Source organism: Carettochelys insculpta, chromosome 14, assembly GCF_033958435.1.
Source record: "Carettochelys insculpta isolate YL-2023 chromosome 14, ASM3395843v1, whole genome shotgun sequence".
In the NCBI taxonomy this organism is placed as follows: Eukaryota; Metazoa; Chordata; order Testudines; family Carettochelyidae; genus Carettochelys; species Carettochelys insculpta.
The window spans coordinates 26,593,807-26,606,712 of record NC_134150.1 but is presented as its reverse complement, the minus strand read 5'-3'; the positions used below and the strand labels follow the sequence as shown (position 1 = coordinate 26,606,712).

Sequence of the window (12,906 nt, the reverse complement as noted above, 5' to 3'; positions counted from 1 at the left end):
TATTCAGTTTAAGGAGTAAAGAGAGCTGGAGAGAAAGTCAGTGGTGAAGGAAATGAATGGTGCCTGAGAGGAAATTGTGTCACTGTATCTATAAGGGATGATGGCCAGGAGCCTTATAGAGAGGCCAGGACCAGAGGTTCTTCTCTGCCCCTAAACAAAGGGGAATGGGCTGAGAGAAGAGAACCGGCATAAATCCTGCCTTGTAGCAGGGCAGATGCTCCATAGACTAAGAAGGCTCCTGCAGAGCAGTTGGCAGGGAGATGCTAGTAGCAGAAGATTTCCTCTGAGCCTGATCTGCAAGTGGAGCTAGCTGACGGAGAAGTGGATTAAAGCCTCAATGGAAGCTGAAAACCCTCACTCCAGGGGGCTCCTGCCTGAGAAAAGGCTGCAACTGAAGTATCGCCTGCTCCAGAAGGAGAGCGAGGTTTTCCATGTCTGAGGGAGTGATGGGACCCATTGAAGTACAGCCCCAGCTCCTGGAAGCAGATTGGAGGAGTTCCTGAACAGCTGAGAGCTCATCAGACTCTTACAAGAACCCAGAGTGGGCTGAGCTGGTGCCATTAAGAAAATAATCCGTCTATCTGGAAAGACTTTGTAAATCAGACGCTAAGGTTGGATAACTGACTGGAAAGAACCTGAGGTGGAGCTGAGTGCAACGCATGTGCCCCCAAACTGGGTAGTCCTGGAGAGCAGTAGTTGTTGACACAAGCACACTGGTAATAGGCTGAAAATGATTTGCGCTGGCCGTAGAACAAGCTTCCAATTTCAGCTTCTCCTGCTGCAATAATAGAACAAGTGGGCTTTTTTTCCTTTTGTATATTGGCTTTTCAAAGTGATTAAACACTAAAAAGATCTTAAATTCCAGCAAGACCAAAATAACATGTGCCCCTGATGCTGTAATATTCAGCAGCTTGAAAAATTAGATAACATGCAGCGCAAGTAACTTCCCAGTAGCAGGTGCTCTGTGGCAGGGAATTTCAAGGTTGCAAAGGGTTGTTAAATCTCACTGTGCTCAAATGTAATTGTGCTTAAAGTGCATGAATTAACATATTTCTACTCCCTTCCATTTCTCCACTCCATTTGCCTTACTCTTACATCCACTGTGCACCCATTTTCCACAGGTGGCTATGACTATACAAGCTGCACGGCAGTGAGGAATTAAGCTCGAGCTTGCTCTCTGCCCGCAGGAGAGTTACTGGTATTGCACACACAGCAGCAGGTTAAGCTTTCTTGCATTCCCTACAGGCATTCATTTCTTTGCCTAGTAAATCTTTGACCTCTCCACTGATACTGTCAATAGGGGGCATTAATCATAATAGCTGTGTGTACATGTGCCCCCCCCTTTTGGAGGGGGCATGTTAATGAGGGAGTTTGGAAAATGCTAATGAAGTGCTGACATGAATGTGCAGTGCCTCATTAGCATAATAGCAGCTGCACACAATTCAAAAGTGCTGCTTTTGGAATGCACACTGCCCATGTAGATGGGGGCCTTTCAAAAGGACCCCCAGCTTCAAAAGCCTCTTCTTCCTGAGGAAGTCCAGGAGGTCCTTTCAAAAGGCCCCTGTCTACATGGGTGGCGTGCATTCCAAAAGTGGCACTTTCAGATCACATGCAGCTGCCATTATGCTAATGGAGGTAGCATATTCATATCAGCACCTCATTAGCATCTTCCAAAGTGCCTCCTTAATATGCCCCCTCTGAGAGGAGGGGGCATGTGTAGACCCTGCTAATGGTGTTAGTTATTTTGAGGACTCACATAGGGTGAGCTGGCACTTTAAGAGGGATTGGGCTGGGTTCACTTGTCTTAGCATTAGCCCACCTTCCCAGCTGAGAGAATGGGTTCAAATGTCCCATGATGTGAACAAGACCTCGGCCTGCTGGGAGACATAAGGGAAGCCTGGGAGCATTGGGGGGGAACCTAAGACCAGGATCCAGTGACCTGGACTGTTATGTCATTGTGTTATCCCCTACTGCACTGTCTTCAGCTTGAGGCACAAGTGGCAGAGCCCTCTCAGTGTGTTGGAGACTGGTCCTGGCTGCTGTCAGTGAAGTTGAGCCCTGCAGGGTTATGATCAGTAAGTGTGGGTGGACCCATGGTGCTTGCCTGCAAGGTGGGGCTACCTCACTGCTACCTCATCCATTTTATACTCCAAGAAGGCTGCCCTGCCTCCCTTGCTTATCTGGAATATGGCCTACATGATGCTGCTCCCAAGCTTAACAGAGATTATCACGAGCTCGTCCTCCCTTTCCCAGCCCCGCACTGCTTTCAGGACAGGACCTAAGTTGGCTGTCTGCTGCCAGCTGATCCGTCTGAACCACACCTGGTGCACTGTGTTCCATGCCATCCCCTTTTCTTTCTTTCTTTCTTTCTTTCTTTCTTGTCTTGCCAAAGTACTTAGGCTGCTGAACAGCTTTTGTTCACTGATGGTCAGTCACTGATGACCTAGGTCAAATCTGCAACTAAGAGCTAACAACGAAAGGTTCTATAGCCCATTCCAAATCCTTGGGCCATGCATTTTCTCTGTGTGTGTGTGTGTGTGTGTGTGTGTGTTTTACATATGGGCTATGTGAAGTACATTGAAGTCTCACAAGCCTCATAGGAAAAGGAATGCTTCCTGTTTTGTAAACTTGGGTGTGCACAAGGGGGGCAGTAAGGGCAGGCCTGCCAACCCAATAATCAGCAGGGGCACAGAATGTACCCTTCCCTCAGCAGTGTAATTTAAATTCCTTAACATGCCCCCATTTGTAAAGAATAAAACTGGATTCATTTCCATAGTTTAGAAAGTCACTATGGGCTCAGTGCAATGTGAATAGACTTCAGTAGGGTGTTGGACCGAGCCACGAATATGCATTATGTGTTGCTATGCAATCCAGTGAGTTTCAAGCACACAGTCATCTATTTGGCTGTTTACGAGACTAGTGTAGGTGTCCTTAGCCGAGTCTACACGTCCACGCTACTTCGAAGTAGCGGCACTAACTTCGAAATAGTGCCCGTCGCGGCTACACGCGTCGGGCGGTATTTTGAAGTTAACTTCGACGTTAGGCGGCGAGGCCCCAAGGACAGCAGGGCCATGGTCCTCACAGCAGTGCATCAGCCCCTGCCCCACCCCCACCCCGCATGACAGTGCCATGCCCCATCCCCGGGCCATGGGGGGAGCGGAACCTCGAGGGGCCCCCGGGAGGAGGGGGTGGGACACCCCGCAGCAGCAGCATGTGATGGAGTGTGGGGAGTGCCAAAGGGAGACTCAGGCTACATATGAGCAACAAGAGTGGAATAGCTCCCAGGGGCAAAGGAGGATCCTGGGGCTACAGCTGGCAGGTGACACCTCTGCCCTGAACAAACAGGAGGGAGGAGCCGAGCTGGCTTGGACTTGGGGGGTGAGGGTGGGGCCCACAGGTAGAGGCTAGGGGAAGGGAGAGCTGGAAGGCAGCCAGCCTGAGGAGGGGGAAAGCTGCATCCCCGAGGGGCACCCCTTGGGGTCTTCTCCCCAGGATGGGTTGGAAGGACTGTCTCTTCCGACAGCTGGTGCTGTCACTCCTGGGAGAAACTGGGCATCTGTGGCCTAAGAAACCTCTCCTGCTGTCAGACCCTGGGGGGTGAAGTGAGAGTCGCTCCCACCAGGGGACGGGGTGCAGGGCAGGGGGACCCCTGAACCCCATCCATCACAGCAGCATCTCCTGGGGACGGGGATGGGGAACCTGCAGCACAGGGCTGGGGGGACAAAGGCCACGGCTTGGGGCCCACACTAACGCCTGTCTCCATTCTTCTTCCCCCCCTCCTCTCCTGTGTCCTGCACCTGCACCATCAGAAGGACCGGAAGAGAGCGCCGGCGAGGCATCAGTCGTCCCGGAGAGCCCTCCGGGACCATCGCTCCAGGGCAGCCCCTCGGCCGAGGACCGACCGGCCCCACGGCGGGCTAGACGGCGGACCCCGCACCACCACCAGCTGATGGCGATGGACCCCAGCTGCTGGCCATCCACCGTCGGCAGCTGGAGGTCGCGGAGCAGCACCTGCAGCTGCAGGAGCGGGCGCTGGCCTGGCGCCAGGAGGCATGGGGGGCCTACATGGAGACATTTAACCGCTTGGTGGACTACCTGGCCCCCCATGCCGCGCCGGCCGCCGCATCGGCCGCCCTGCCTGCTCCTGCAGCCCCACCACCAGCTGCTCCGCCCGTCGCCCCGCCACCCACCGCTGAGGGCCGGAGCGCCGAGGGACCCCTGGAGCCACCTGACACTCGCCGGCCATCGTACCTTCCGGTCCGGCCCGCCCCCACCCAGCCCCGGACAGGGCTGCGACCGCGGCGGGGCTCCCGGCCGCCCACGCCCAGTGCCGGGCTATAGGGGCGAGGGGCCCAGGATGTGCCCCCCCCCCCTTGTATATAGTTGGACCCTGTTATTTTCTGCCCCCGGTTTGCCCCATCCCCCCCCATGTAAATAGTTCTCCCCTTTATCCTCCCTGGTTTTCTTTTTATTATTGAGGACAGTTGTTTCTTTGTATTGTTTTATTTTTGTACATATTAGCTTTTTTCAACATGTTTGTACGTACTTTGCTTTTGGTTCTCATATTTACAGTTAAAAAAAAAAGGTTCGGAAAGAAAAAAAAAAAGTTTAAGTTCAGCCACAAGTGCGTGCTGTCATTTGTCCAGGACAAGTGGGAGGAGGGTGCGGTGGGGTGCTCCATGGTGCAGGTGTTGGGGCAGGAGTGTGGTGGAGGAAGGGGTGGGCAGTAGGGGGCCTGGGCAGACTTCACCCCGCTGCCTCTTCATCAAAGTGGGCCCGCAGGGCCTCCCGGACCCAGGTCCCCTCGGGGTCCACCTGCCGACTGGGGGCAGCAGGTGGCTGGACATCTGCCCTGCCGGCCTCCGCAGCCCAGCCCTGGAAAAAGGTGTCCCCCTTGCTCTCTACCAAATTGTGCAGGGCGCAGCAGGCACCCACAATCTGGGGTTTGTTGTTGGGGCCTGCATCCAGGGGGGTCAGGAGACATCTCCAGCGTCCCTTCAGGCGGCCAAATGAGCGCTCCACCACCTGGCGCGCATGGTTCAGGCGCTGGTTGAAGCGCTCCTGGCTAGCGGAGAGATGGCCTGTGTAGGGGTGCATGAGCCACGGCCGGAGGGGGTACGCCGCATCTGCGATGACGCAGAAGGGCATGGTGGTGTCCCCCAGAGGGATCTCCCGCTGGGGGATGTAGGTCCCCGCCTCCAGCCGGCGGCACAAGCCCGAGTTCCGGAAAACCCGGGCGTCGTGTGTGCTGCCAGGCCAGCCCACATAAATGTCCTGGAAACATCCCCAGCTGTCCACCAAGGCCTGGAGGACGACAGAATGGTAGTCCTTTCGATTTAGGTATCGTCCTCCACTGTGATGCGGGGCGCGGATGGGGATGTGAGTCCCATCCAGAGCCCCGAAGCAGTTGGGGAAGCCCAGGGTGGCAAAGGCCGCGATGGTGGCATGTGGGTCCCCCAGCCTCACGAGCCTGTGCAGGAGCATGGCGTTGATGGCACGCACAACCTGCAGAGAAAGCACATGGGACAGCACCAATGAGGGGTGAGCAGGGTGTGCGTGGCCCTGCCCTGCCCTGCCCTGCCCTCCTCTGCCCTGACCCCCCTGCCCTGCCCTGCCCTGCCCTCCCCTGCCCTGGCCCCCCTGCTCTGCCCTGCCCTGCCCTCCTCCGCCCTGGCCTCCCCTGCCCTGCCCTGCCCTCCTGTGCCCGGGCCCCCCTCCCCTGCCCTGCCCTCCCCCCGTGGGTTCTCTTACCTCCATGAAAACAGCCCTGATGGTGGCCTTGCCAACACCAAACTGCTGGCCCACGGATCGGTAGCTGTCTGGAGTGGCCAGCTTCCAGACAGCGATGCCGACCCGTTTCTGCACTGTGAGGGCACGCCGCATGGCAGTGTCCTGGTGCCTGAGTGCGGGGGTGAGCCACTGGCACAGCTCCAGAAATGTCTGCCGGCTCATCCTGAAGTTCCTGAGCCAGCGGTTGTCATCCCACTCCCCAAGCACCAGCCGCTCCCACCAGTCGGTGCTGGTGGGGTAGCTCCACAGCCGCCAGCGTGTGAGGCGGCAGAGGGGGCGGGGTGCTGCAGGGATAGGGGTTGAGCCCTGCTGCCCTGGGGGCATCTCCTCCTCTGGGGCAAGGAGGTGCTCAGTTGCCTCCCGCATGGCACGGAGCAGGGCAAGCCCTGCTCCTGCCGGGAGGGCTGGGTGGACCTCTGGCTGCTGCTGCTGCTGCTGCTGGGGGTCCATGACTGCGGCGCCCGGGGTCTGTGTGCCTATGGCTCCTCAGACCACGTGCTGTGCAGGCTGCATGTGTCTGGGAGGGGCCCTTTAAGGGAGCGGCTAGCTGTTGCCCCGGAAGCGCTAGTCCGCCCGGTGACCCTGTCTGCAGCTGTGCCTGGCATCCCTATTTCGATGTGTGCTACTTTGGCGTGTAGACGTTCCCTCGCTGCGCCTATTTCGATGTTGGGCTGCGCAACGTCGAAGTTGAACATCGACGTTGCCGGCCCTGGAGGACGTGTAGACGCTATTCATCGAAATAGGCTATTTCGATGTCGCTACTTCGAAATTAGCTACTTCGATGTAGCGTGCACGTGTAGACGTAGCCCTTGTGTGCCATGGTCTCTATATTTAGTGTGTTGCCTAGGATTGTATTTTTGTTTCTCTGGATGTCTTTACCACAAGTAAATGTTCTAAAAGATTCTTGTTTGTGAATGAATTCTCAAGCAGAGAGACTTATTTAAGGACCACAGATTTTTCTCTAAGTAGTTTAACAAGGTGAAGAACAATGCAATGAAATGTTCCCCAGCACTAAATTGCATCCTTTTACATCAGGCAGCATTTGTGATAGCTCAACAAAAATACAAATTTATCCCTAAAAGCTAAAGCCCAATTACGTGCATGGTGCTCCCTCCTGGAGAGAAGATCAGGGGAAAAGGGGGCCCGAAAGTTTCAAGAGAAAAAGAACTAATATAACACGATCCCCTTCTACTCTGTCTCCTTTGCTGTGTAGAACATGCAGATCAGCTAACACTGTGTAGCTCCAACGTGACCAGACTGTCACTTTTATTAAAAAACAAAACAGAACAAAAAACACATAAATGCTGTTGTATTGTAAAATGGATACAGCCAGCTAATTCCAGCGAATTATAGTTAATCTTGGAGACTGGCAGTCAGACCTCCTGGGTTTCATTTTGAACAAGGCCACTGATTTGCAAGGAGACCTTGAGCAAATTATTAAACCATTGTCTGTCCCTGTTTCCTTGTCTGTGAAGTGGAGATAATAATGCCCCACAGGAATATTGTGAGACTCAGTTAGTTTTTATCAAGTGTTTGGAGATCATCAGGGGAGAGCTGCTGTAGAAGTGCAAAGGTCCTATGCTTAAATGTCAGCACTCCTAAGAACAGAAGAGCCTCAGTGGTGAGCAGTCTGAAAATGCCATGTTGTGGCCTATTTTCACATTAATAAGATACAAGAAATACTCCAAGAAACTATTTCTTTGGAGATACTTCACCTACTCTAGTCAAAATGCTAGTGGCCAAGGGAGAAGGAATGGTCCTGAGCTAGCTAACAGCTTAAAAATGATCTGGTTGGGTAACAGGGCTAGAAATCCCTGTATTGGTTGTAAGGACAAAGTCATGCAGTCAGTGTTCTACATGGTTAGAAATCGCTCCCTGTTACTGATACTGGTATCGTTATCTGACAGCCTGGAGGCAAAGCTGGTGCTAGGCAATTGCTTAGGATCCTACGTAGGTCAAGGCCCCACCCTCTCCCAGCCACTTTTATTGTTTGATGTGGAGGACCCACCAAATGTTCATGCTTTGGGCCCCCAGTGGGCTAACACTTGTACTGTCTGGGGCATCCTCAGCACATCCTTTTACCATTTTACCTCTCCTCAGCAATACCACCAGTCTGACTCTGAATTTTTCTATGTTTTGCAGATAAAAACTTCTGGGTACTTCCAAGGAGATGGTGGATTCAGTTCAGTGGTGAAACAAGCAGTGAAAAGCTTCAGTCTACATGTAAATTGGCCAGAAGGTAGATATAAGTGACAAAAAGTAGTACAGGGTGACTTGTGCTGTGTGGACATTCAGTGATGTACAGGAGCTGAGGAGGCAGAAGTGCAGCTTATCAGGAAAAGGAACAATGATAAGCCTGTAAAATAAGGTCATTTAATTTGCATCTCTATGTGCTTTTCATGTTCCATTGGTCTCCCAACTGTCTGGGCGTATGAGATCTTTCTAAGTGGCCCCACAGTATCAGATCAACCAATGGAACTATTTAGCCACTAGCACCTGACTTCTGGCAAGTTAACAGTTGGACCCTTAATTTCCTCATTTACAGGAGTTTTACTTTTGAAACTCTGGCTTCAATAGAATGAAAAATCAGTCCTGTAGCACTAACAAAGTGATTTATTAGGTGATGAGCTTTCATAGGACAGACCCACTTCTTCAAATCTGGAGATAGTGCTGTACTGGAAATGGGAAAGACCTGAAGAAGTGGGTCTGTCCCACGAAAGCTCATCACCTAATAAATTATTTTGTTAGTCTTTCAAGTGCTACTGTTTTTTTTAATTTTGTTAGGACCTCTCTTACAGGGTTTCTAACTTTCATCTGTGTAAGGCAGAGGGAAAGTCAACTCCCTACTGTGATATTTAACACTGTTATTGCCACTGAATTTCAGGGTTTTTATTAAACTTGCTTGTGCTTAGGCCACATCTAAACTTAGTTCTGTACGTGTTGTTTCCAACTGATCTCAGCGCATAACAGAGTAGTCAGGTACCCTGTGTATATTAAGGGATAGGCAGGACAGGACACACATGCTGCAGTGGTGCTGTCTACTTTGGTATGTTAGGAGTTTAAGCTGATTGGCATATGACCCACTCTGCACCAGAACAAGGCTTTTGCAGTAGGCACTTGCACTGGTAAAGCTACATCAGTGTTACCAGCAAAACTTCTTTTAATGTAGATAGAGCCAAGACTGGTCTGTGTTGCACAAGCAGGGGAAGGATAAGGTCAGGGAAATTGGACTGATTTATGCTAGTGGCTGATTGTGCTTAACACTTTGTATATTTGCTGTTTTTAGTTTATTCGCATTTCTGGGATTTGTGCATTTGTCAGGTTATTTTTGTAATAGGCTCAAAGTTTGGCATTGGCCCTTGTGAACCGAAAGGAATGTGTTTGCTCTGACTGAAGTCTTGAGCATATTTGTTTTGCTCCAGCTATTTATCTTATTAATGGTTTTTATTAAACACACATATGTAACTGTTTTGTAAATGTAAGGGTTACCCTGCCCAGCTGTAAAACTTCAGATGATGATGTGGCCTGGCAAAGTATGTACCATTGTCCAGGCAGCACAGTATCTACTGTACACTCCTGGCTCGTGAAATACAAAAATCTGTCGTGTGGGGCAGAATCATTGTGTGTGTAGTTCTTGTGGGTTTAAAAAAAATAATTCTTATGGTGTGCTACCAGTGTGCAGAGAAGTCATAGCTCAGTCTGTGTGTTCTCTGGTGAGGGCAGCTCATTTCATTCACAGATCAACCTCCCTTTGCAGCAGCTATGATATGTATGTACATTTATTAACAGTTTCCAAGCATTTACATCTGTTATGGATTGGATCAAACTAACTGAAGTAGATGGGTGTGCAAGCTGTCTTTTATCTATGCTAAATTTAGCTCCCTGGGCCTTTCCCATATTTCTGTTAGAAAACAGATGGCAGCACCAGATTCTGTGTGGACTGTAGAAAAATAAACTAAAGCCCTTTAAAGCACTGGTTCTCAAACTGCAGTCCATGAACCACTAGAGGTCCATAGCCGCCTTGCAGGTGGACTGCAAGACTCAAGGCTTAGCCCCCCTGCATGCGCGCACATGCACACACACACACACACACACACACACACACAGAGCTGGGAGCTGGCACTCCAACGGTACCGTGTTCCCTTGTCCCACAAAAGTCTTGCCCAGCACCAGCTTCCTGGTGTGGGTTGGGAGGGCAGCCTCAAGCCCCGCAGGCTGGATCTGGTGTGCAGGAGGGAAGAAGTGCAGCTCTGACTGCTGTCACTCCCTCTCCCCTCCAGCTGGGGAATGTAATACTGTACTGGAAACTGCTCATGGGGGAGTTTCACCGTTGCTCTCATTGGCTGGATTTAAGTCAATGGGAACAGCAGAGGGTGGTACCTGGGAGTGATAGGGAGCTAGGCAAGTGCCCTTCTCTGCTGCCTTCATAGCCAGTCCCTGCACGCCCATCCACCTCACGTGCCCACCCCACAATTCAGACCCTTACCCCGATCTGCTCTTGCACCCCTTTGCCACCCAGCTCTCCCACACCCAGTCTGCTCCTGCACCCTCCCTTGCTCCTGCACCTTCCCTCCTGGCCAGAAACCCCACCCCAGCTCACTCCTGCACCTTCCCACCCTTCCGGACACTCCACCATCAGCCTGCTCATGCACCCACCCTCGCAGCTAAACCTCCTCTCCCAGCCCATTCCAGGACCTCCACCCTCAACTCCATCCCTATCCCACTCCCTGGCAGCCTCCTCTTGCACACCGAACCCCTCATTTTTGGCCTCCCCCCAGAATCTGGGCGAGTCACAAAATCTACTAATCCCAGGACCCCAAAGAGTTAATCTGGCCTCTGGGAACCCCTGAGGTTTGATTCTTCTTGCCTCCTCTCCCTCTTCCCCTCGGACCCCCCCCCAGTCTATGGGGCTAGAGCATCAGCGGAGTGCGGTATCTCAGTTGGGCGACACATCAGTGAGGGTTGGAGGGATTGGGTTTTTTTGGAAAGTTTGCCTCTTACTTGTGTGGCCCCTGACTGATTTTTCTTTAAATCACTGGCACCCAACCCAAAAAATGTTCCCCACCTCTGCCATAAATAAAGATGATATTGAATCCCCTTTTTTTGGATATAAATTATTTTACTTTACTTAAAGTGTGTTAAACTAACATAATGGCATGAAAGCACTTAAATCTCTTTAATTATTTTTATTTTGCTTAATATTTCCTTTCTTACCAGTTAAATACTCCACCTAATGCTATAGCTCCAGTAGCCTAATATGAATAATTTAGTATTTAAGGCATTTAGATGTAAACAAATGCATTTTGTCATCATGGGTGGTTGGCTGGTGGTCCATGGAAAGGTTTGCATTGAGCGGAGTGGGCCATGAGCCAAGAAGTTTCAGAATCAGTGCTTTAAAGGATTCTTATTGATTCTCATAAATAGACAATTCCCTGGTAGCCGTGGCACATGAAATTTAGTTTTACACACTGGATCTTAAAAGTGGGTATTGGCATGTGGAAGGGATGTTACCAGCTGCGTCTGTTGCTTTGGGGTATGCTTATTTATTAGGGTTACTCTCATGCAGGGTGGGTGATAATTCTATTGGCGTGCTGCTTGTGTTACTTGTGTTCTCATATGGTGCTTTTTTCTCCCTTCTTCCATTTCCCTCCCAATGGAGCTACCCTGCAGAATCTAGGTTTCCCAGGACTGGGTTCTCCCCACCCTAGAATCAGATGAACACTCCCCACCCCCCCCCAACACACTACGAGAGCACATCTGAAAGGACTGGTTACTCAGCACTCACAAGCTGACTCCTTATATGTCCCTGGACTCAATGGGCTGAGTTGCACAGCAGTGCCAAACTGTGACCTTCGTGTGCCATTGGGCTGGTTTTAAACATCACTTTAAAGCCCCCAAATTCAGCACCTTGTGTCCTCACTTTCACAGCAAAACTGTTCTGCTGGTAACTCACTTGATAACCAAACTCCAGAGTTTCTGGGCATTACGGGGATCTTCAGCATTGGTACAAGGAACGTTGTTGCTGACAGAACAAGATAGGCAAAACAACACGCCCCAAAAGGGAGTGGGGGAGAGAGAAAAACAGCCTGCTTAAGTACGAAAGTTATTCCCAGGTAGTAACCATACAAGGGGTTCAATGGTGGGTCAAACAAACATAAGATACAATTTTAAATCTAACAAATCTCATTACAAACATTAAGGTTCACAAACCTTAACTGATCACGTAAAGCAGGGTCAGGAGGCTATGTGGGGAGGGAAGAGAGATCCCTCCACTTTAAGACGCTTGAACTGATCCGTAACAGAGAGGAAGCCGTGCTAGTCTATGCACTATCAAAACAAAAAGCAGTCAAGTAGCACTTTACAGACTAGCAAAATAGTTTATTAGGTGAGCTTTCGTGGGACAGACCCACTTCTTCAGTTTCTTCAGTCTGTCCCACGAAAGCTCACCTAATAAACTATTTTGCTGGTCTTTAAAGTGCTTCTTGACTGCTTTTTGTTTTGAACTGATCGGGGTTCCCGGATGGGGATGGTAGCTGAGGGTCCAGAGTGTTGGAGACTGGCAGAGCGGAGTCTGCAGCACCATGGAACTGTTGCAGAATTTAGATCCAGATGTCAGTCTGGGTAGGGGTTTTGTAGGGAAAACACATGGTTCAAGAAGGAACTAGATTTGTTTATAGGTAAATGTAGGTACAATGGGGTATTCTAAAGTTGTTCTGTTAAGGCTAGGCAATAGAAACTGATCATTCCTGGCTATGGGTGGTGGCCTTTCCAGGCAGCTCGGAATGCAATTAAGCAGTTTCATTATTTTGGATACAAATAGAGGAGTTATTACTAAACTGGACTGAGAATTACTGATCTGGGTGTGGGTAGGCATGGATTGATTAGCATTGGGAGCAGAGATTTCCCATCAGCTATTCTGCTATCTGTGCCCCAGAGTTCAGTAGGATTCTTGCTTTGGAATCTCTGTTTTCCATTCTGTATGCTAATGGAAATGTCCCATCTTCAATGCAGATGTGGCTAGAGTTGTTCCCTTAATCCTATCACCTTCATTCAGAGTGGTTTAGGTGTGCCTTCCCCTGCCATTTTATTGCTTTTGATTTAGGCTTTGGTTCAAGC

General features: G+C 50.6%; 1 protein-coding gene across 1 annotated transcript in view; it reads left to right on the top strand.

Annotated features, from left to right (window-relative positions):
• Window positions 1-4,515, top strand: part of CA7 (carbonic anhydrase 7) — a 53,139-nt gene extending 48,624 nt beyond the window's left edge. Inside the window, exon 8 of the mRNA XM_075008607.1 lies at window positions 3,810-4,515. Within this exon, the coding sequence (XP_074864708.1) occupies window positions 3,810-3,950 (141 nt within the window). The 3' untranslated portion in view covers window positions 3,951-4,515. The remainder of the gene's footprint in view (window positions 1-3,809) is intronic.
• The last annotated feature ends 8,391 nt before the right edge of the window (window positions 4,516-12,906 follow it).